This window comes from Pundamilia nyererei, unplaced genomic scaffold (assembly GCF_000239375.1).
Source record: "Pundamilia nyererei isolate P.nyererei 1_Seehausen unplaced genomic scaffold, PunNye1.0 scaffold00006, whole genome shotgun sequence".
In the NCBI taxonomy this organism is placed as follows: domain Eukaryota; kingdom Metazoa; phylum Chordata; class Actinopteri; order Cichliformes; family Cichlidae; genus Pundamilia; species Pundamilia nyererei.
This window is the reverse complement of record NW_005187407.1, coordinates 7,727,315-7,752,907: the sequence shown is the minus strand read 5'-3', so window position 1 is coordinate 7,752,907 and position 25,593 is coordinate 7,727,315. Positions and strand designations below refer to the sequence as shown.

The following is a 25,593-nucleotide window of genomic DNA, read 5'->3' as shown; positions in this document are numbered from 1 at the left end:
TTTTTTTGCATTTAAAGCATTGCTTTGTTTGATGAGATGATGGAGGTTTCATCATGATGATGAGTCGAGCCCTGGTTTCCGTAGCAGCGGCAGCCTTTGTTGTGCTATCTGGTGTGGGACAGGCCGACAAAGGAGAGCTAAGGAGCATCCAGAGCGAGGTGATGAGGTCGGGGTGCCCCCCCTCTCACAGGGGTCGGGGTGATCCTCTTGACCGCTGGCCCCAGGGCAGGGGCTCAGTGTGGTGGTGGCACAGGGGCACCTGCGGGGCATGGGAAGAGACTTAGGCTGCATACTACAGCAGAAAGGCAAGACTGACCGAATTCTAGAGGAGCGTACGAGTCTCTGTCTGTTTTCTTCGAGACAGTGTGTGCTCGTGTAGGACAAAGGGAGTGACCTAGTGTTAGCAATGTGTGTGAGAGAGATTTAGTGATAAAAAGGCAGGGTGACCCAACGTTTGGCAATGTGCATTTGTGTAAGATTCACACTTTGACAGCACATCACAATACAAAGATCAGTTTTTCCACGGCCGGGTGTTGTGTGAATGATGGGGAGTAGTTGGACTTAGCGGTAGCTAAGAAGCTGCGAAAAGACAGAAAGACATATCTCCATATATTTGGTTTTCACAAAAAAAAAAGCTGCACACATTTAGATGATACACAGCTTTTTATGAAAAACTTATCCTGTGATACATGAGGACATCATTGATACTCTGCTTTTTAATTTGAATACCCTATTTTTCTTACAAAACATGTATTTTCTAGGGAAGTGAATTTATTATATCCAGTCGTGGGGTCGCAGTAATTAGTTGTATCTGGAAGTTAAAGAAAGAAAAGAAGTAGAATCAAACCTAAAATTAATTCTATTAAAGTAAAATAAGCACAAAAAAATCTACTTGTCCTCTCCACCCGCAGAGCTCAGAGTCATATATTTTGTTGATGGAGACAACAATAAGAGGAGGAAATGACTGGACAGGGAAAGCACTGTTGCCCTGACATCAAAGCAGACCTCTTAGTGTTCAAATGAATGATGGTTTCCGACATAGAGGTGAACTTGGCGGCCCAGCTCCTCCAGACTAAGAACGCCAACGACACTGGTCGCCTTTACAGCAATGTTCTTCTGGGTGACTGGCCAACTGAAAGGGGTTAGTAATGTTAGGTTGGGTAGGTGTTGTTACCTCTCCAAAGCAAAGGCTATAGGGCACTCGGGGTTACCATAAGGACACTAAAGGCTCAGGACTGGGCTACTTGAGGTTGACATTTGTGTGTTTAAGTCTGGGGAGCATTATTGACCAGTAAGAGTTGGGGTAAGAGCACTGAAGACTAAAAAGGGTTATAAGCCATAGGGCTACCATTAGAACACGTGCGCCACTGTTGCTAAACCATTAACTTTTGGCCTTGTGAACTGGGATTTAGGTAAGAGAAAAATGGGCAGCCCCATTGGACTCATGTTGTTTTATACACTTCAAATGTTATATATCTTTCAGTCTACATTTGTATTCTTCTCCTTCAGCCTTGTTATACTTTATAAGAGACACCTGTTAACCATCATCCAGTCTAATCCAATAACACTGCCATAAACGTTAAAGTTTACAGAGCTTGCACATTCTCGGTTGTATTTTAAAGATGATAATATGATAAAGATTGATCTTTTTATTTCATGTATATTGTTCAGATTCTATTAGGTGAGTTTGATGTACTGCAGTGTATTACCCTGAAAATTGTTCATAATATAATTAGTATTAGTTTTTAGTAATGAAATTGCTCCCATAGGCTGAACTGGTCTTGTCAGTTATTTTATCAGACTACCACCAGTGGGCAGTGGCACAAAGCTGGTGTCTATCGGCCTAGAGTACATCTCTCTGCTTCTCCTTCCTTCTCTGTCTATTTCGGTCTTATCCTTTTATAATCCATCTGTATATCTCTCTGTCTTCACTGCTCTCTTTTACCCTCACCGGCTTCTGTTGTTTTTTTCATCTGGTAATTCATCTGCTTGAATGTTCTGGTCTGTCTAAACTTCTTGCGTGCAGATGTCTCTGTGATGTCTGAAGCCTAAATTTAATCTTGCTAATAGAAACTCATTTATTACCTCTTAAACTTTACTCATGCTGTACATGCATATACGCACACATAGAAAGTGATTAAATACAGATTTGGAAGCATCATCTATATATTTTTTTTTAATATAAACCACTTCCTACATTAATGTCAGACTTGTTATGCCTTGTAGTAAAAAGCAAAACTGAACTGAAGTATGTACCGTAGAAGAAAATTTATTTAAATTTATCTAAATATATTTATTGTGGTGTTTAAAATGTAAAAGCTAATAAGTTTAAAAATGTATATACATAATATATAATAATTAATTATTTAATAATGTCTGGATTTCTTCACACAATGTTTTTTCTATTAAAAATCTGTATAGAAGAGAAGAACCTTTGAATTTGAATAAGAGTGAGCGTAAGATTAATTTTAATAATCAGAAGACGTGAGAAAGTGTCAGTCGCCATTGTCAACACATGGTAAGTGCTAAGGGAAAGGGTGTGTGGCAGGTTTGATGTCAATATGCACAGGAGGGACACACACATGCTGCGTCAACAAAAGACATGCACATTGCAATAACACTTATTAAGGAATAGATGACATGTCGCTGTGAGGAGGCAGTGTGTGTGACGGCGATTTGTGGGGAAGCCCGGTGAAGTTGCCTCTCTTAGAACTCCTAAAGGTCTTTTTGTCACACACATATCTTTAGTGTCCCACAGTTTAGTGTTCATGTCTGTGTCGGTGTGCAGTTAGAAAGTCCTGCACCCATAAGTTTAGGCCTTGGGGTGGGTGTGCGTGTGTGTGTGTGTGTGTGTGTTCACAATGGGGGTTGTGTGTGAAAAGCCAGCCCAAAGTGAAACAGGAATCCATCCATTTCCTGCTTTAGTTTCAGAGTGCTTAGGACAATAAACACAGTTAATTAAAATGGCTTCAAAGTTGAAGAAGTCACTAGGCTACAAAAAAAAACTTCCTTTCCTCTACAGTGTGCATATAGCAGCACATCCCTTCTGTTATTCTCTTTTTTAATAACTACATAGGCTCTTTCTTCTCCTTTTCCCAGTCTTTTTAAGCCCTTACTATTGTGGCATTTTATGTAAATCAAATATTTTCTTTTCGCGTGAAAACCGTAATTCTTTCTTAAGGTTTTTTTTCTTAATGCAACTTTTATCTGCGGTGCTGCCTGCAGAAGTTTCAAGTCATATTTACATTTGTAGCTAAGCCTTTCACTGAGTGATGGTAGGATCGATTGGGTCTGATATTAAGTGACACATGGCCTTTGGAGTCACTAAATGCTACTCACTTACTGAAACCACCATCACTGAATTCCAATCCCCTAGTTACTCCTTAGGCTTGTCCCTGCAGTGACATTCTCTCCTCTATCTCTTTCGCTGCCATTTCTTTCAGTCTGGATTTGCATCTTTTCACCGAGTCATGTCACAATCTGTGTCTTTTAAGTGTCGTGTTGGTATTATTTGCTCATAAAGATCCACTGCTGGGCTCTTTGTTAAAGACTACGAACCACTACCAGACCAAGATTACACAGGAATGTTTGTGAGCTTCTTTTTCTTGTGGTTTACTCTGCATTGTTACATGTATATTGCTGTTTACTTACCTAGTCGGCCTGACAAAGGGACTATCAGATTTTTCTCAAGAAAAAAAAGAAAAGAAAAGAAACATGTTCTAAAAAGCATTAAATTCTCATCACTTTTTAATTCAGTTCATAATTGTATCATGGAGACAAAACAAAACGAAATAACCGAAACACCTCAACATATTGGAAACTAAAAATCTGGAAAAAGAGGAAACAAAAATCTGCACCCCTATCACACATATGTTTCTGTATATACATGTCTACAAAGATGCATCTATTTATTGATATATTATAGAAATAAATGCAGATTAAAGGTTATCGCCTCTATTTGTATTTCTATTTTTTCTTTTACAAATATTTTATTTTAAAAAGGTTTACGTAAATCGGAAATAGTCAAATACCATATAGTTATAGTGTTAATGGATAAAATATCCAACACTTTTAACACTTTAAGGTAACTATCTTACGATGCTCGTGCCTTGGATTTAACACACAAATGTATGTTTCCTATTTGTTTTAGGAGGGCTATGGCGTGATGGTGCTCAACCCCAATGAGAACTATTTGGAAGTGGAAAAACCGACAAAGTCTCCCCTGCCCTCTCCGACGGAGACCTCCGACGAACCTGCTGAAAAGAGGGAGCGCAAAGACGATAAAGAGGGGAAAAAGAAGAAGGAATTTTATGAGAAATACCGTAACCCACAAAGAGAGACTGAGACAGAACGGATTCTTATACGAGTAAGTCCAAAAAAGGGAACGATGAAGATATGGAGAGAGGAAAGAGAAGGAAGGCAGGAAGGAAGTGTTTGCAGAGCCAGGGCTAGAGGAAAAGATGATAGATGCTGATGAAATGTAGACATGATGGTGGAGGTGGACAGAGTGACAGTTCTAGGGTCGTAGGAGGAGGTAGGAGGCAAGACATAGGTGAGAAAATGGATAGCAGGAATTTGGCTAAGTTTCGAAAGACAAATGTGGCAAGGGGGAGCTGGGAGGAGGAAGCTAGCTAAGGAAGTGAGGGAAGGATATGTTAGGTAACAAGGGATGAAGGGAGGATGGAAGGCAGAGGGAGAAAGAGAGGCTCTTGTGTGGTCAGCCTGTGTGTGAAGAGGTTGGCTGTTCTCCAGTCGCCTCTCAGTGAGCAAGTGTTAACCACATGGCTACCTCCCTTTCTCCTTCTTCCTCCCCCTCTTTCCCTCACTTTTTTTCCCCTCTCAGATGGTGGGCTGGTCAGTGCAGCTCTGGCCCTTCACTCTTGTTGACCGCTGGGATTATTATCTCCCTAACACACACTGTGCAAACACACTGCAACATTCTTATCGTGCAACACTGACTGTGCACCCCTTAATCATACATATACGCATATGCATACACATACAAATACACATAAACACACACATGCTCATATGCAGCACTCGAGGCGCCTAGCTTGGCCAGTTTACCTTGTGGTCAAACAAAGGAAGTGACCCATTGCATAAAGCTTCTGATGTCTTCTGTTTGACCCCTGCCGACAAATTTAATATTCATTGGCCACTTGAACAGGGTCCAGCCCAATTATCTTTTTCTTTTTTTTGTCATTCGTCCCTCACTTCCTTTTGTCATTGCGTAAAATCTTAAAAATTAAGATCATGCTCCATGGCTGGGTCTCATATAGGCAAAGCACCCTCACTGATTATATGAGTCTTCATTTGGTTGATGGCAGTAGCATCGCAGCAATGGATGTACATTTGTGTATGTGGGTGGTGTTTGTACATGTGTGTAAGTGTATGTGCATGTGTCTGCGTGTGAAAGACGTCACTCTCTGGTGTCTGACAAGAGTTAGGGCTGCTGTGGGACTAGCGGGCGGTGTGTGAGCTGTCATCACGGGCTTCTTTTTCTCACCCCCCACCCTTCCAGCAGTACCTTTATACACGCTCTAATAAGGTATAATTAGCTGCTGTCCTCTCTTACTCTATCAGACTTTGCATGTGTGCTGCTTTCCTCATCATACAAGCGATGAACTCACTCACTGACATGAAGATCTTTGTAAATGATCCATCGTGTCATTTCTAATAATGGTGCCAAACAAACCCGCATCTACTCTCAGCTCTATATTGATTTATTTTATAGCTGTACACCACGTGTATCTGCTGAGGCTTGAATGATTTTCATATCATGAACTGATCTCTTGCTTTCGCCATTTCAATTTTTTTGTATCTACTTGTATGTATCTTCTTTTTCTGTTGTCATCCTCTTGCCTGGGATCTTTACCGCTAAGTAATGTTAGCAGAGTTAGATCAAAACTACACTCCCAACTTAGTTTTCCTTTTACTACAAGTAAGCTGCAGTATTATTTCTGTGTCCTTATATTCAGCTTTGCTTGCTTACCCAGTGATGCATGCTGGCCACAGTCAGATATATTGAGGGGAGGCAGTATGAAGCAGTGGACAGTCTTCACATTCCCCATCCCAACAAGATGAAAGCAAGGACAGACGACATAATTAATGACCGAAAAAAAGGAAAAGAAAACCTTCCATTTAAACCAAGCACAATGTTGACTTCCTTTGTTATTCAACTATTAAACTTTCGGCAACTGAAGTATATTGCTAATTGATTTAGCACTTCACAAAGCAATATCATACTCACTCACTCACCTTGAGCAGGACTTAGATTTTGCTGCTAAATATACTTGTCTTTGCACGATTAATGAGTGAGCAGTTAGGATCTGTGTTGGTGCCTCTTGAATTTTGACCTTTGACCCAGACGTGAGCAGGATGTTAGCATGTATGACCTCGCCTTTATTGTCCACCCCCTCCCTTCGCCACATCACTACTCCACTGCTCATCCTCTATCCGTCCAAGAGCAAGCTGTCACATGCACACATGGAGATATGCAAAGGCTCACACATACCAGCAGACAAAAGAGTAAAGAAGGTGAAAAGAGAACTGATAGTGTGTTTGTGTGTGCTTGTGTGCGCTTTTTTCCTTCAACTCTGTTGGTCAAGGTGGGTGGTGGATCAAATCAAACCTCTTTAGCAGGGCTGTTTTCATCTTTTTTTTTATACAGCACCCACCCAAGACACACTCACTCACCAACCTTTGTATTCGCTACACCTCACAGTCTTACTCCCGCTGGGCTGGCAGACCACCTGCACATAGCCATTCAGAAAGACACATATTCAAACTATAAACCTCTAGTCCTGGCAATATCATGACACCCAACAAGACAGAAGAAGCACCTTAAGCTTGAAATAACACCTGTCTTGCTCTGAGTTTATATTTGTGACGCTCCTGAAATTACAGTTTATCATCTCTTTTTTTCCTTCCAGTTGACTCACAAAGATTGACAGATACACACAAATACACAGCAGCCCACTGATAGAGTTGAGTTGATTAATACGCTTCCTTACACACATTGGTAAGCTCTTAACTGCTTTTAGGATTCTTACTTTTTAGCCTTGGGTTCATAGTGTGCAACCTCTCAACCTTATCTAATCCTTCTCTTCTCTGCTCCTCTAGATCACACACCAATGGGCCATGTTTAGGGGGATATTGGTAGAGGAGAAAGAAAAAGAGAGAGGGCACAGGGAGGCATGGAGGGATAGAAAGTCTGATCGGAGGGATGCTGATGAGGATACTGGAGGGGAAGCGGGTGGGGGGTACTTTTTTAGCACTTAACCATATAGAAGTTTGGGAGTTCACTTTACTCTGAATTTTAGCAGTAATCCAGTTAGCTATTTTCTGTCAGCCAAGCGGAGGAATGGCAGGAACAAAAGGCACATTCATGGGCTTAAGAAGCTTCCAAAGAGTTCACCCAAGGCTGGCTGGCTGGGATTAGGCCAGCAGGCCCTGGAAAGAAGAAGGGGAAAAAAGAGCAAAGAGGACAAAAAACAGAGCTTCGCCTTTCTTTAAGCACCACTTATTTTTATAAATGACTTGAATGCTTTTCCTTCTTTCTGTTTTCGTGTTTTTATGTTTCTCCTTTCAACGCTGTACATTTCTTAAATATTGAGAAAGAGAGGGAAAAAGAGAGGCCCTCACTCCTAGAGGAAATTAGGGTTTCAGATTGAGGCTATCCCTTCTTTTCCTTTACTTTTGCTATATAAGATTCACTGCAACTTCAGTTGTCACCATGATATCTTTGTGCTCTTCTCTAATATTTTTCACTCGTTATAGACTTGCAACTGCATAGTGGCAACTGGAGGTTTGTTTGTTTTTTTAAGAAAAGTTTTATCTTTAATTTTTTGGTGATATCTTTTACATAACCTAGGGGTCTTCTACTACTGATCTTTTTGGATGCACGTAGTGTGTTGTGTATGTCGGTACATTTACTTTTTCTAGGTTTTGCTTCTGAAGGCCCATTATTTCCAGTTGTAGCTGTCCACACCAATCAGCTGGGGTCATTGTTTGTATCTAGGAGCTTAATTAATGAATTGCAATATATGCTACTGTAATAGTTGGCATAGCTCAAAACATTTAAAAACAAAGAAATATTCTATTTTGAGTGATGCACTGTGATAATATCATATGGTGGGATGTCTGGTGATTCCCACCTCTAATTTTATGCCTTAATACAATTTAGTTAGGTTCTATAAAAATGACACTTTACAGAGTTGTCACGTGTTTATTTCAGTTGTAAAGTTGGATGATTTGCGCATTGAAGTCTATGGGGTTAGACTTGTTTTAGGAGCCAGTGGTTTTGAACTGAAGTTTTGGCATTTTGGTTGGCTCCCTTCTTTAGCTCAGGAAGTTGCTGTTCGTGCTGTACTACAAATTCTCTAAGGTACATGCACGCAGATCTACACACAAACACACCAGAACTCGATCATAAACTTAAGACGTGAACACGTAAGTGCACAGTCTGACATTTGTATTGCGACACGGTACTACCATGTTTCTCTGTGGATTTTTGCTCTTTGTCACCTTCACCTATTTGCCCCATTTTGTGGTCCACAAGCAGTCATACAGACATAGTTTACCTGACCTTTGATCTGTAGCCTTGCCAAGAAGTGAGGCTCAGCATTTCTAAGGACAGGTAGGGACTTGATTAACCTCTGAACCTAGTCAGAGGAGAGGTCAATGACCCGGGCAAGAGGGCAGCTCACAAGCTTGCTGCAGAGAGCAAATTGGCTGGATGCCACTTTTGCATTTGGGTGTGTATGTCCGTGTAAATGTGGCAGTGAAGGAGCTTTGATGTGTGTGCTTGTGTATCTGTTTTTATGAGCCAAGTCTTTTAGGTATGCTGCGTGTGGCATTTTTAACTTTAACTTTATTTTATATTAGAGTTGTTTACGGCAGTTTAGCTTTAACTTCTCAAAGTTTTAAAAGGGAAGGTCTGTTGGATTCAGCGCTGTTGGTTTGTGTGTGTGTGTGTGCAATTCTGAGCGCACTTATTTAGTACACAGCATATGTGCATGCATGCATACCTGTGTGTTTGTGACTTCGCTTGGGGCAGAACAAGTGTAGCTGGTCTCAGATCCCTGCTCCCAATCTTCTACTCAGGTCAACCATCAAACACATCCATCCTGCCCTCGCTCACACCTCCCCACCCACTGAGCTCCCTGTCTCTGTTTCTTTCCCTCTTTGCACACAACCCTGTTGTGGATACTGGCTGACCCGAATGAAGATATAGTCAGACACACACACGCTCACATACGCACACACACACAGCACCTCAGGGTCATCCTGGAACAAACACAGCCTTGTCTGCCTGCCCGCTTTCCTTTGCCTTATGTCAATTAATGACTCGCAGTAATTTCACCTGACAATCCTGGCGGCAGCACGAGGCTAGCCAAGATGTCACAGTGATGACCTTTCTGGCCCGCAGACGCTCTTTTCTAATAAAGAATCTCACAAACCCACAGCAACTTCCTTTGTACTTTGTTAATGAGTTATTGATTTGAAACAATGCCCTGGCAAATATTGTCAGAGCAGACTGACCCTACCAAGGTCATGCTATTTTATTGTATACAGTCTCTGCACGCTAATCTGAACGTGGGATGACATGTACGCCGTAGTTTTGCTCCTTTCTCTGGCATCCCCCTCTCTCGTTCTCTCTCTCTCTGACTCTTTCTCTTCCCCCTTACACTGTATATCCCCTCATTGCAAAGTCAAGTAACACACCTACACATATATTTCTCTCTCTGTCTTTCTCTCTCTTCCCCCCCTTGTTAGTCTTGCACATGTTTTTCACCTCATTCTCCCTTTTCTCCGTCTCTTTCTCGCATCATTATATTCCCAACTCTCCATAGGTAGTATACCTGCTAATTACCTACAATGCCACAGTCATTATTTTCCCATCTCTGCCGCTAATTTGCTCCATACCTTCTTTTCCCCCCACTCTAGCAGACCCATCAGCTCCCAGACAGCTTCCAGCTCGCCTGAGCTCTCTGTCTGCCTTTAAAGAGAGAAAAGAATGAAACAAATACAGGAGGGGAAGAAAAAACAGGAAAACGATGGCAAAGGACTGCACGTCCCAGACATTGATTAGAATGCAATTGCAAACAGGTGTCGTAGAGGTCCGCTATTTAATTGTGTGCGCAGAGACATGTACAGAATCATGCACGCAGTCATTCACAAACAAACACAAACTAACTGATTCTAATAACCTCTTTGCTAATACCAAACATGTAATTACCTACATTGCTTATTTAATATTTAGTCATTAGCCCAAATGAAAACAATCCTGTTCTGCACTGAGCTGGACATATTAAAGACTGTAATGACTAGGGCTGCAGGTTGGTTTACTCAGTGTGTGGCCTGCGAGCATGAGGGGACTGAGAGATTGGTCAGCCAGTCTTTACTGTGTTTCTGCTTGTCAGTGAGAGAGCAAAAGTGAGTACGAGAGTCCTGTGTAATTTCACTAATTTCTTTTTTCTTCTTCCTTTGCAGAAAGACATTGTTGTGTGACCTGTGCGTTCTGTTGCGTTTAAATAATTCTTCAGCTTTCTCTGTGCTCTGTCTTTCCCTATACTTTTTTTTGGGACTGGAACCGTATCTGCCCAAGCAAAAGAGTCTAAACCCAATGAAGTTGTTTAGAGATCCCCGTGACACTGTCCTGACACTTCTGGCTTCTGCTGAAAGGTTTTTGAGTGTAAAAAGTAGAATGGCTCTTATCCACTAGATTCCTTCCAGCCCACACTGCTCACCGTCTCCCACCTTGAAATTTCAGCTTCCTCAGACATCCGCTATCTTTTTGGACGACTGGAGAGGAGGAGCAGAAGGGAGGAGCAGGGAGGTCTGCAGTGGTTGTTTGTCAGAGTGTGTTGATGTTGTTAGATTCATTGTTTCCTGTGTTGGTCAGACACTGGGTTTGTGTTGGCGTTGAGGCTGTTATTCTGGCTGCAGTGCACTCCTCTCTTCTGCTCTCCTCTCCCTGCTTCTCATTACATTGAATAAACACAGGGCAAGTACTGGACCGGACAAACTTTTGAAGAACGCGAGTTTCAATCTGTGTGAATGTACTGGAGCATGCCTGTTTGTGTGTGTTTGTGGTACATGTGTGTGTTGTGTGCACACTCTTGGGTGCCTGCAATTAAGTATGGCTTTTGACTGGAGAGTAAGTCTTTATTGTGTAAGTAATGGAAAGAGCTAAATTGAACAATTTCTTGAAACTAGACAATTGGAAGGCACACTTTCAACAGAGGGCTAACAGTTGGAACCACTTATGGACTGAAAGTGGGATAGATCTTCATGCATAATGTTACTCTAATTTATTACTTGAAATCAGTGTTCTGCTGATTGCATAGCAGGATCTTGGCTAAAACCACATTTTGTTTCGCTGACTCATTGAAGTCATTTGTATTTTTTTTTTTACGTGTGTGAATAGTTTGCACACAGTATGTTTTAAGCATGGAGTTCCCTAAATGTTTCTCAAAGTCTTTGTTGTGTCACTACCTACATTGCACTTTATTGACATCATTGATGTAGGTGCATTTGGATGAATGTTGGCGTGGTAAAGGTTTGTAATTTCCAAGTTTGAAGCTGGAAGTACACGTCAAACTCTTCTCACTGAGTAATTCTGCTAGACACACAATTGTACTCCTGTTATGTATCTCTCTCTCACTCCCTTTCTCACTCTCTATAACTTTCTGATAAAAAGCTGTCTTTCAGCATCTGGAGACTGTTTTGTCCTGGGTGTCTAGAGTTCGGATTTGTACTTTATATTCACTGAGGGGACAGTATGGATTCCTATATATGTGGTAAACACATTGTACACACTCTCAAATGTCCCTTGACAGCTATGGTTGAAGTGTGCTGGCAACAGGTGTGCAGTGGGGAGGCTGTTCTGACAGTACTGGCAGATGCACACAGATCTACGAATGTGCACACATACACACACTCAAAGGCAGAGGAAAAAAATCTCTGGAAAATAAATAAACTAAGATACCGTGTGAGAGCTGGTGACGGGAAGCTAGTCTCACAGGGCAGCAGACTCCACTGCAGCAAATTAACTCTAGGAGATAATTGCAACAATATGCAAATGTTGTTTAGATAATTCAATACGATGTCATGTCAGGTAGTCAGTCACAGTTGCCTGATACTAAGGCAAAGACTGTATGTGCAAATTTGTGTGTGCGTGAGGTTAGGTGAAGGAGTCAGGAACACACCACCGCATGTTAAATCCTGCAGTGTTTTCCAAAATTATGAGTCATAGTATAGGAACAAATAAAGACATTTATCTTGTCCTCACATGGGCAAAAAACTAATATCGTGTCAGTTTTACTCATAGCCAGGTTTTGCCCTATTGATAACAGCACTTTTGGACTTGTTTAGGCGTTGGTATGTGTGCTACATAGAACAGCAAGCCATGTCTAATGTCTCTATGTCAGTGAACCTTGGGTGGAGAAGTGATAAAATATGAGACAAATGAGTGTGAAGAAGAACAGGTGGCATCAGTGAAGGAGAAAAGAAGGTAGAAGAGAAGGGAAGAGTGAAAAAAGGAGGCAGGCTAATAAAATGGGCTTCATAGATGAAGGGCGACATGGTGGAGAAGAGAAGAGGGAGACTTCAAAGGGCTTTGATGTCACAGCCTTTCAGACAGACAACTCTTCTTCAGCCAGCCGCCGCGTACATGCCGGAGACCACATACACATGAATGCGTGAAAAGTAAAGGCATAGCCCTGATGGCAGAAGGGCAGGGCAGAGTGAAGTTGCCTGCTCTTGCATCACGCTCTGTGAATGGAGGTTGGTGCTGACACTACAACCCCCCTCATGCTAATCTAGCGCAAACACAAACACTCTGACAGGTTAATTTACCTCTAGACAAACACGGCAACAAAAACACACATCAGCACATCATCAAATACTACAACCGCACACAGACTTGCACACACTGATGCACGTGAGTGAAACCATTGAATCAAATCACAAGCTCGATTACTTTGTACTAAAACTAAACTTTAAACCACATCTTTGTCTGCAGTGTGTGTGTACGAGTTGTGTGTTGAGCACATTCTTCTCAGTTACCACCTTGAATATTGAAGTAATTATCTGTCTGACATAATACAGTGTCCTCACACAATGAAAGCAGAATTGCGTTAAGTAAAAGGATGGTCTCTTAAGATATCTCCTCTGTCCTTTACCATAAAATTGCTAATTACTTTTTTGAGTTTGATTGAACAGTTTGACTCTCGATTAACAGATGCGGATTTCTTCTCCAACAAGCCGTGTGTTTGTTTACTTTAGGATATTATTTCTGTATGCATAAGCGTGCCAATTAAGAGAAGTATGCGTGTAAATAATCAGGTTTGCGTTTCGTATGGCTACAGTTTCTCTTGTTGTTGAATCGCAGGATACAGGTGTCTTCAGTTAACACAGTTTCTTGTGCAGTGTAACCTCTTGTGCGAATGCGCTGTTGATTTCTGTTGTGAACCAGACAGCCTGATAGAAAATCAAAGTCTGGAATCAATGTCACAAGTTCATTAATGGTTGCCCTTTTCGCAGCTGTACACTTGCTATTGTTCTTTCCAGTCCCAGATAAGCACTTACGTCTCAGGTTAATTAAACATGTCTTCTGGTTGCGTGTTACTGCACATGTGTGTGCGTGTGCGCGCACAACTGTATACATGCAGATGAGATTGAGAAAAGATGTAGGGGAATTTATTTGTGGTACAGCATTGTGCTTGAGTGTGTGTTTTGTGTGTACGTGCATATGTCTCCTCTCTGTCGTCTTTTTTTTTTTTTTTGACCTTGCCCTGGTGTCTTCCCATTATGCCTCTACTGGTGTTTAGATGGACCATTGATTCAGCAACGGGGTACAAATTAAGATTTAAATGTTACGTCATCCTGCCTATTGAGTTTTACATTTAGGGCATTTGCAATATGCAAGACTTATTGATCTGTTGAAGTGTGGCTCTTTGTAGAAATCACCTCAGGCTACATCCACTTTTCTTTTGAATTTCTCTCTTTTTGGCTGGGCCTAGAGGGGCAGGTTTTGATGCTGTAGCATTAAAGCATCAATAGAGTTTAATAACTCTATTGATGCTTCATTGTCATTGGCTAGACCCTTCTTAAATGTTTTGTAGTTGCACAACTGGAGTTTGTCGGTAGCCTTCAAGCGTCAAGGATTTCTTTGAATTGTCTTTGTTGTGGATATGACAAAGCATATTTTTTGTCTTGCAGGAAAACGGCTCCTCAGAGGAACATGTGCTGTACGTGTGGGACCACTTTGTGTCCAAAGCCGCAGCCAAGAATGTCTTCATCATGGCCCATAGCTATGGAGGACTGTCTTTCGTTGAGCTGGTGAGTGTTTTAGTTTTCCGCTTGTCTTTTCTACCTCCTACCAACAAAAGCATGCACTGAAATGGACAATACACTCCTGTTAACACAAACACTATTGTACGTGTTTGACCCTTACACTACTTATTCTCGAACACACACACAATAATACAGTGCTGTGAAAATGTATTTCCTGCTCTTCCTGATTTCTTTTTTGAAGATTTTTCACATGTAAATGATAAACAATAACTAGAGTAAAATTGAGGGACCAAAAGTTATCCAAACATATCTAACTCTATGTAAAAAAGTACCTTTATTTTTTATTTCACTAGCCACACCCAGGTCTGATTACTTACTGCCCTTTTGAATAAAAAAAATCACTTAAATAGAACCTGTCTGACAAAATAAAATTGGCTAGAAGATCTGAAAAAGCAACACATCCCGAGAAACAAAGTCAAACAGAATCCTTGACATCTGTTAGTCTGAGAGGGTTACAAGGCCATTTCTGAGGCTTTGGGACTCCACTGAACCATGATGAGAGCCATTGTTCACAAATAGAGACAACGGTGGCGAACCCAAGAGCGTAATGATGACTTATCCAGGAGTTCCCAAAAGAACCCAGAACATCTAAATAACTGCAGGCCTCACTTGCCTCAGTTAATTTCAGAGTTCATGATTCGACAATAAGGAAGAGACTGGGCAAAAAATGGCATCCATGAGAGAGTTCTAAAGTAAAAACCACCGCTGATCAAAAAGAACATAAAGGCTCATCTCACGTTTGCCAAAAAAAGCACCTTAATGATCCTCAAGACTTTTGGGAAAATATTCTCTGGACTGACGAGACAAATGCTGAACCTTCTGAAAGGTTTGAGTCACCATTACGTTCCGTTGTAACATTCAGACATGGTAGTCTGATGGTCGGGGGCTGCTTTGCTCCTTCAAGACCTGGACAACTTGCAGTAATATATTTAACCACGAATTCTGCTCTCTACCGGAAATTGCCGAAGGAGAATGTCAGTTTGTGCCCTGAAGAAAAGAAAAAAGAAGGTTTTGGAAGGTTATTTAAAGTCCACACAGAAATACAATTGAAATGCTTTGGCATGAACGGACAGGGGAAAACCTTCCAATGTGGCTGAATTAAACAACTTTGCAAAGAAGATGGGGGGAAATTTCAAATGCTGTATATTATTGCAGATGCTTGATTGCAGTTCGTGGCACAACCAGTTTAGGGGGCATTTGCTTTTTCATATAGGGCCAGTTAGGTTTGCATCACTTTTTTCGGTTAATAAATAAAATCATAATTTAAAAACTGCATTTTGTATTTGTCATCTTTGTCCACTATTAAAGTTTCTTTAATGATCTGATATGTTTTATTGTTACAACTATGCAAAAAGTAAGATATAAAAAAGGGGGTAAATACTTGTTCACAGCACTGTAAAGACAAATACACAGTGATGTTAGCATTGGCCTCCGCAGGAATACAGACACCAGGCTGGCGATGTGTGAAGCTTGGTCAAAAGATTAAGAATAAAAGTGTGTAGTCTCTTTGAGAAAGAAACTACTACAACTATTTAATTCATTTTACCTTTTTAGACAATCTGCTTCATCACTATCTTTGGGTACTTCTCTGCACATCAAGAACAGGAGGGAAAGAAGGGAAAGTTGTCTTGATAAGGAAAGAATAGCAGTCCAACAAAAGTGAGATCTGCTGTGCAGCATGTAGATCTCTCCACCTTAAGAGTGACCTTAAGAGTGACAGTAGATAGGTCAAAAGATGGTGGGAGGGAAGAGAATTTGACAGAATGAATGATTCAAAGGAGAGGTTGAAAATAAACGTTTGGCTAGCTTCTTACCTTTATAACCCGGCCCTTCAGCTAAATGGGCCTACAATGTGTCTTTTGAGGTTTAGACTAAGGCCTCTGAGGTTAATGTTTTATTTTCTAGTCTTAAATTTACTATGGATTGTGCATCGCATAATAATGATCCAACTCTTTTGTAAGTGTTTTAGTGAGAGTTACCAACTGCAATAATGAAGGTTATGTGCAGATAATAAATGCAATATTAGTGGGTTATCCTTCCCAAGCCATAATAGCATTTAAGAGCCAAGCTTAGGTACTATTTCTTGTTTGGTTTTCATCCCAGAGAAATCAAAAAGTGCCTTTACTAATATTTGAGTAATACACTGTTTTCATCATAAGAGCATGCTATTATTAGTACCTGTATCATTACTTGAGTACTTCTTAAGTACTAACTTTGACTATTTCTGACTATTCCTGTACTCAAAGCAGTCTTTCTAGCGTATAGAAAGACTCAGAGTTGCAGTACATGTGTAAATATGGCTTTATTCTTAGAAACAGTGATTAGTTGCATTAACTGTCAAAATATGATTATGGTTAGTTTGGACTGCAATTTAAGAAGCTTGCTAACTAACACATTGCGCTAATTGTGTTTGCAGGCCTTTCTATGATCTGAGAGCAGGGTTTATTTTGCTGCAGGTTTCTTGATCTGGGGAATCGCTGTTAGACTCAGTACAACCAATATTATTATATCTCTCCTTTTTACTCAGGAAGGAGAGGAGGAAAGAAGCTAAGAGGATAGGGCCTTTCATGGGGGGATGAAAGGTGGCCACTTCTCCCACTGGTGTTTTCAGGGATGTTTTATTTTCTTTGTTTTCCTTTCACCTACTCTTTTTTTGTTTTGTATTTTGTAATTTTAATTTGGCTGCTAAATATTCATGCACTGTTTTGTCTGTGACAGCTTCACAATCTCTTGGGCTTTTTCACTGTGTGACGAACACTAGCTTTTCTCTCGATTTGAATCTTTCTGTCTTTCTGTGTTTCTTTCACTCAGACACTCTTTGCGAGGCTGTGTGCTTTTGTGATGTACAAAACATGCATATATATGATGTGCATATACAGTATGAATAATTAGCATATACCAGATGCAGTATGGGGGAAAACAACATTAAAACAGACACTTGAAAGATTCTTGTGTTCCCTTTTTGTGTCAGGGTGTTCTTATCAAGTTTCTGCTGAGACCATCGTAGTTTATGCCTTTAAATGTCAAATGCTCTTGACCTCATCTCGACACTAATACAAACACGTCAAATCAAGTCCAGATTTTATTTGGACCTCCACCATGTTTGACATTGGCCATTTTCACACATGCAGTGCAGACTTTAACTTTCTAGACATTACGTGATGGAGGTGCATGTGACCACAAATGCCTGATCCAGCTGTTTCAGACATTTGTCTTTAACAGGCCAGCTACACAAAAACCCGTGTGATGTTCGATTGCAGGCATTTGTAGTGAAGTGAGAATCACGTAGGTAATGCTTTAGTAAGTTCACAGTAGGTAGGCATTGCGTGTCTTCTATAGTGTACTAAACCATATTACCAGTAATAAAAACATAACCGTTGTTTGCAGTGTTCCAGCATGGTTCATGACATTTTCCAGATTTCATGTTTGAAAACAGCTATGAAAACTCTTATCCTTACCTCAATCTGTTGTGCGATCACCTTGGTTTCACCTGTCCAAAAGGTTTTATTCCAATATTAGACAGTATTTTCTAGTGAGATTGGACTTTTCTTATATTGTCCATATTTACATTCACAGAGGCATCTTTTGATCAGAGATCAAAACAGAATTCTGCTGTCATCCAGTTGAGTTAAATCTTGTGGATTTCTGTTATGGGTGTGTTAGCTCAAAACATGTTTATATTTTAGACTCTTTAAAATAGCCACGCTTTGCTCTGCTTTGCACACTCTTGGCATCCTCTTGATGAGCTTCATGGCGTAGTCCTTGAAGGAGTTCCCAGAGATGCCGAAGCACTTGTTGGAACTTTGCCTTTACTTTGTGGTCCATCTCATCCCAAACCATCTCGATAGGGTTTAAGTCAATTGACTGTGGGGGCTATGTTATCTGGCGCAGCACTCCATCACTCTTCTTCTTGGTTAGATAGCCGGGAGGTTTGTTTGGGGTCGTTGTCCTGTTGAAAAATAAATGATGTGGACTATCATTTATAAAGGCAAACCGGATGGGATGGCATGCTGTGGTAGCCATGCTGGTTCAGTGTGCTTTCAATTTTGAATAAATCCCCAACAGTGTCACCAGCAAAGCACCCCCACACCATCACACATCCTCCTTGCTTGCTTCACGGTGGGAACCATGCATGTAGAGACCATCCGTTCACTTTTTCTGCATTGCACAAAGACACAGTGAGTTGAAGATCTCAAATTTGGACTCATGAGCCCAAAGCACAGATTTCCACTGCTCTAATGTCCATTTCTTGTGCTTCTTGGCTAAAAAAAATCTCTTTTGCTTGTTGCTTTTCCTTAATAGTGGTTTCTTAGCAGCTATTTGACCATAAAGACCTGATTCACACAGTCTCCTCTGAACAGTTGATGTACAGACGTGTCTGCTACTTACACTCTGTGTGGCATTTAACTGGGCTCTAATCTGAGGTGCTCTTAACTTGCGATTTCTGAGGCTGGTGTCTTAGAGGAATTTATCCTCAGCAGCAGAGGTGATTCTTGGTCTTTCCTGGGGCGGCTTTCCAGACTGACTGACCTTCAGTTCTTAAAGTAATGATGGACTGTCATTTCTCTTTACTTAGCTGATTGGTTCTTGCCATAATATGAATTCTAACAGTTGTCAAATCGGGCTGTCAGCTGTGTACCATCCTGACTTCACAACACAACTGATTGCCGCAACCCCATTAAGAAGGCAAGAAACTCCACAAATGAACCCTGACAAGACACACCTGTGAAGTGAAAACCATTTCAGGAGACTGCATCATGAAGCTCACTGAGATATAATACATAATTCCATATATCTTGCTTCATATATTTGATGTCTTCAGTCTGTATCTACAATATAGATAGTAGTAAAAATAAAGACAAAAAACTTTTGACTGGTAGTGTATATATATATTCAATCCAGTGCCCCATTGGGCCTGGAGCCTATGCCAGCTGTCATGGGTGAAAGGCGGGGTACACTCTGGGCAGGTTACCAGTCTATCACAGGGCTAACACAGAGAAACAGACAACCGTTCACGCTTGCATTCACACCTTTGGCCAATTTAGAATTGCTAATTAATCTAATCCATGCATGTCTTTGGACTGTGGGAGGAAGCTGGAGTACCCGGAGAGAACCCACGCAAGTACAAGGAGAGCATGCAAACTCCACATAGAATGGGACCAGCTGGTCGGTGGATTCAAACCCAGGACTTTTCTGCTGTCAGGCAACAGTTCTAACCACTATATACACACAAACACACACACACGCAGAGCCCATATACAGTACAGAGCACTGTTGTGATTTTTTTTCTAGACTTTTCTCTGCTTCAAGGAATGTACTACAGAAATAACATAAAAATATACACATGGGATTTAAATCAGCCACTATGTATTTCTTACTTGTTATTGCAATCTCTTACCCACAAGCATGCACACACATACATATACATGCTTGCACACAGTCTGCTTAATTGAAGTGAAAGTAGTCCAGTGGGATGTGATGGGAGGTGTGCGTGTGTGTGTGTGTGTGTGTGTGTCTGTGTGTGTGTGTGTGTGTGAGCTGGCAAGTGGAGACTGGGGCCTTGTGGGAAGAACCATTTGACACATGAGAAGACCGAGAGAAAACAAGTTGTCTGTGGGTTAATTACTATTCCCCTTTGCAGTTAATAAATACATTTCTGATCAAGCACTTCAAAAAGGCCTGCCATTAATTTCTCCCGCTCGCTCCCTGTGTAGCCAAGAATGTTAGCCCCTGTTTAGAGCACGCAAGTGTTTCACTGCAATTCAATTCTTTTAAAACCTTTCACAGTGTGTGCTGACCAATTATAGATATATCAAACAGTAAGTAACTGCCTCTGATTGAGAGACAGAGAAGCTTGTGCTACAGGGAGGAACATAGTTGCTCTTTCTGCACTTTGCCCTACCGTTTTCACTCTGTGTCCTTAAGCGATCACAGAATCCATCCATCCATCTCTGTTCACTGCTCCTCAGTTTCTCTTTCAGAGTCCCTAGGCTCTGACACTTGCTGTGATGCTTGGCCAGCCTGTTCCACCCTGCTCCACCCTGCCCCTTCTTGTTGTCTGTCAGCTGTATCGTTTTAAAGAAATATGGATCGTGTTCCCTCAGCTGCTGTCCTAGATTCCTTGTCCTTAGTCCAGCTCTTGTACAGTAACTACATAATAGAAGTTTTTAGCCCAGCTGTGGAGTACTATTTCTTTCTCTCCGTCTCCATGTCATGCACACACATACAAACACACACGACCCTGCTTGTTTGGGTTCCACATTTCCATTGTGATTAGGACATTATCTCACACCAAACCAGAAAAAAAGGAATGGACAGAGGAGATAGAGCCATACAGGATGTGAAGGACCTGCATCCATCTCTCCCTCCGCTCGGCTTGTTTTTTTCATTATTTTTCGTTGCCAGGAGTTAGGGGGGTGGATGTGTAAGTGTAAGTGGTGGTGGTTCTGTTGAGGAAGGGTTGTCTAACCCACACTAACCTTCCCGCTCACAGAGTGAAAAAGGAGCACTCTTATTGGATAGGACAGGGCATCATTATATAAGGTCTTATGTAAGAATGCATCTGTCTCCTAGTACACAAATGTGTGGGTGCCAACCAGACAACCAGCCAGCCACCACAACAGCCCCTCAAAAACATGGTTACAGATTTTAAGTGCCCTCTTTGAATATAGCACATACATACATTACATGCTTGCAGAATATCTTCGAGTACACTTTCTGTTTACGGCCACCTGTTTCCATCTGCAGTAAATATACATAATATACAAATATATTTAAGTTCTCTCTCTGGGTGGTAATTGTTTGTGCAGTTTTATATAAGTTGTGGCTGGGTGTCAGATGTGGGAAGGGTTGCTTGAGGGTTTTTTTATCCCCTCCTTATGGACCTAATTTTTATAGCACAGTAAGCATTGTTTGCTGCACATCGTGGTATAGAGATTTGAATTTATAAGTTGGAAGTATGATTAAGAGCACTTGCATTCTCAGGCTTTAGGTTTCTTGCTTCTTTTTTGAAATCTTTGAACTTGTACGCAATCATCTTTACAATACTATATTTGACATGTCAGGTCCTGCCCTGCCTGTGGCGATCAGCAGGGCTGGACCCAGACAGGTGTCTGGAATGTGGTAACAGGTGTTTTGCAAACAATCCTGTTTCCTGTTGTTACCCATTTTAAAACTCTGGAATAGATAATAATGATACTTTTACATGAGTGTATTCTAATGATACATTATAATATCAGCATGCAGTTTGAATGAAAAATTGGCTCATGTACATTTAGAATGTCTTAATATTCAGTGCCCCTAAAGCATTTTTGTGAAAAAGATGATCCATGTTTTTTCAGCCAGATTTTTGTGTGTTCCTAAAAGCTTTTTGTGATGTCACAAATTCTTGGCGTTCTCAGTTTTTGTACTTTTAAAACTGTTCAGTGGGTTGAGGTGACCATGCTAGAAAATCCATCACAGTTGCCAAGTTTGGATTCTTTGTGGTCCTCGAACAGTTTTTGTAATGTTTGGAGGTATGCTTAGGTTCATTGTGTTGCTGCAGAATTAATCTTACTCAACTAAGATGCTAAAGAGAGGACATTTTTTTTGAGAATGAAGTGTTATTTTTCCTTGGCCAGGATGGAGTCATTTCAGTAAAAATATCCAGTGCCAACCTTCCTAGGCTTTAGTATTCCCCCATTGTGTTTTATTGCCAGTTCTGTTACTTCCATAAATCTAAAATTGTGTTCATCAGTAAATGTGATTTTTTTTTCCAGTTAGCCACTTCAAAATTCTTATCTTAGCCCATCCAAAGTATTTGGTCTTGCTTTACTTTTCCAAGCAGCGGTTTGGAAACCACTTTTTGTCCTTCTGAAACACTACTAGATTCAATTTTGAAGAATACTTTTATGATTTGAAACTTGTGTGAAAATTCAATATTTTTTTCACCTGCTGCAAAACAAAACAATATATTGGTATGATTGATGGTATGGTCACTTTTGCTCTGCCTTGGAAACAACTGATGTAATTTCCACAAAGTGTTTAAGTGTCCTTCACTGCCTTTCTCATAAACAGTCACACGAGCCACTATCTGACGCTGAGGAAGCCCCTCTATTCTTTTTGTGATGCATTTAATTAGTTCTCATGCCATGTTTCTCACTACTCCAGTGCTACTTTGTTGGCATTGTTCTGCTGGAAACTTGAGACTCAGCCACATTTATAGTGTGTGAAAAATGACTGCATGAATTGGTCAAATCCACCTGACTGTTATCTGAATGTGTGATTAAATGGTACAACAACAAGAGGATTAAAGGGTTAGTTACTTAAAATGAATTTCTGATCTAAAGCTAGTTTTGAATTTATCTTCATTTCTTATCAGTATAGTATCTTAATGTTTATTTTTTAGCCAAGAAGCAATAATGTGGGTATTCTCACTGCCACTTAAAAAAAAAAAAATTATATACATATATATATATTCTTTACATGACATCATAGTTTAAGGTGCTCAGGGTTATATATGTTAGCTCATGAACTGTAATTGTTTATTATTCGGCTACTTAGCAAAATAACTGCATGGAGCTCAGTTTAAGTGTCTTGGCATTTCACGCTTTCTTAACTCTTGACAAAGCTCAGCTGATTCTCAGATGTATTGGTGATGGCCATGTTAGCTAACATAGCACAAATATGATATTATTGGATGTCTTCTCTTTGGTCAGTACTTGGGTGTTTTTCTCGCTGCAGCCATGCATGCGTGCACTGAGGTAAAATTGATACCGATCTTATTGCATTATATAAATCCCAGTCAGCCAGCAAACAAGTCGATTTCTCCAAAACTGTTGGAGCCTTCCTTTAAACAGTGTCAAGCTACACTCCACATTTAGATTTATCTGAAAGACTCTTTAAGGCCGGCGCAACCTTCACCTGTGCTCATGAACACACAAGCAAAAATCACTTAAATTTGTTGACAAAATCTCTGCTCTGAAGTCGTCCATTCGAAAATCCCCTCATCCAATGCTGTATGCACGTCTCGCCTGCCTTCGAAACTCTAAGTGCTTGCCTGTCTCTTGCTTCTGGAGGGGATGAAGAGAAGGTTTGTTTTTATCTCAAGGTTCTCCATAGCTGGCGGGCTTGCAAGCGGTGCAGTTGTAGAGCAGTTTCCTGCATGTATGTCTGTCTGCTTGTGCTTATATGTGTGCGCGCGTGATTCTGTGTCTTCTGCACGGGCTCTGTGTTTGTCTGGTTGCATGTTTGTTTATGTGCTTGCACGTATGTACATGCACACTTCTGTGCGTCTCAGCCTTTGCCTGGAGAAGCCTGTATCGTCCTGAGCAGAACAGCTTGGTTAAGAGAGCAGCTATCAGCGCCACGTTAGGAGAGGAGAGGACAAGAGAGGAGGAGAGGGTGAGAGGCAATGATAAATGGCTGGGGCACACTAGCAGAAATTAGTGGAGCCGTATGCAAAGCTGTGGCGTTTTGTTTGATGTGAAACAAAAGGACCACCACGACAAAAGTGCCTGCCAGCCTGCACGGCAGGACAGCAGCCCTCAGGACATACACCATCTCCACTGACAAAGTGTGCATGTGTAATTGGATGTGTGTGTGTGTTTTGGTGCGCACTTGGGTGTGCACGTACGTGTTAATGCATGGCGCTGTTTTCTTGTCCTGTCTATATTATGTATATTATCTCTCTGTGTGTTTTTGTGGTCTGGTCGTAATGACAGACAATGCCTGGCCCTTTGTGTGCCATGAAAAGATATGGTTTCTTCCTCTGTACAACTACAGCATATTTGCTCTATTAAGCGGCTGAAATACAGCCGTCTAATTTCTTTGTGAATGAATAGGATCTTAGAGAGCGCCTCTCCTCTTAACATAAGGATGTAAATTGAACTGTTTAAATGTCACGGCTAGCAAGCTGATTTGATTTGAATTGATTTGCTTGTTTCTGGAAAAAAAAAGACCCCCCTTGCCAAAACCTTAGCTGTGCTGGTTGCCACAGATAGACCAAGGTCTTTCTTTCCACCTCAACAACACATTGTAGGGCCCCTGAATTCTTCTATCTGCTGTGATTATGTACAAATGGCCTTCATTTGCCATCCATTTCAAAGCTGTAGTGCTGCATTGTGACTAGAGGCAGATGACGCAGACCAAATTACAGCGGGTTTGCTGCCTGAAAAGGATACTCACACAATAGGCTTTGTGAAGTATTCCCTTCAATACGTCGCCATTATTCTCACCTTTGTTGGTATTTCTCTCTATGTTTCAGGAGCATCTTTGGGTTCTAGATTGCATTTGTGGTGTTAGTGAAGAGTGGGGGGTTGAAAATACTTACCTCTTATGTCTCTTGTGCTATTCCTTCAATAATATCAAGGGTAATTGATTTTGTGATAGATTCGTTTTTTGTTTGCTTCCTAGGTTTGCTTTTAATTTCCTTCATTATTAATTATGTTGTTTTATTGTTTTGAAGTTGCAGGTTAATCGAGATCTCAGGAGCATAAATGTAAAAATAGGGATATTTTTTGCCTCTAGATTAAACTGCCTTTCTCACTTTAGTCAGATTGTTTACAACAGTAAGCAGACGAGAAGTAGTCTAAATGACTTCAGTTACCAAGAACCTTCCTAGAAAACAGTTGCTCCCAGTTGCCTGTTGACTTTTTTACCTTCTTCTTTCCTGTTTTCTGCTAGCATCTGATATACTTTTTAGTTTGTCTTTCAAACTGTCTTATTGGTAGCTACCACTAACTGGCCAGCTAACTAGTTAGTAGTTGATATCTTATGAGCAGTGTTGGGTAAGTTACTTTAAATTAGTAACTTAGTTACATTACTAGTTACTTCTATCAAAAGTAACTCAGTTACTTCAAGCTACTCGTTACTTTCAGAGTAACTAGTTACTAGGGAAAGTAACTTTGGTTTTACTCAGAATTCTCTTGTTAATGTGTTGCTTCCGTAACTGGATACCCAGCAAGATTGCCAGTCTTCTAGCTTGCTTACTTGCCACAAGTGCACTGTGCCACCTACCAATAGAAAGGAAAAAATAATGTGCACATTTCCACGAGAGAAATCCCACGCCTGATTCTATCCTAGCCTGCTTTTTACATCCAACATAAAAACTGCAGTCGTGGTGCTTTCGATTGTACTCAGAACTCGGAAATTCTGCCTTCTGAATAGGAAGATGTAGGTAACACCAGACTGCAGATGAGCTGCATACAGAGCTGGACTGGGACAAAAAAATCGTCCCGGGCATTTTGACTAGAG

The 25,593-nt window shown here is 40.9% G+C and overlaps 1 protein-coding gene across 1 annotated transcript in view; it reads left to right on the top strand.

The window, feature by feature from the left end:
* arb2a (ARB2 cotranscriptional regulator A) overlaps positions 1 to 25,593 on the top strand; it is a 163,546-nt gene that overhangs the window by 57,229 nt on the left and 80,724 nt on the right. Inside the window, exons 7-8 of the mRNA XM_005722361.1 lie at positions 4,151 to 4,366; positions 14,227 to 14,346. Coding sequence (XP_005722418.1) covers positions 4,151 to 4,366; positions 14,227 to 14,346 — 336 coding nt within the window. The remainder of the gene's footprint in view (positions 1 to 4,150; positions 4,367 to 14,226; positions 14,347 to 25,593) is intronic.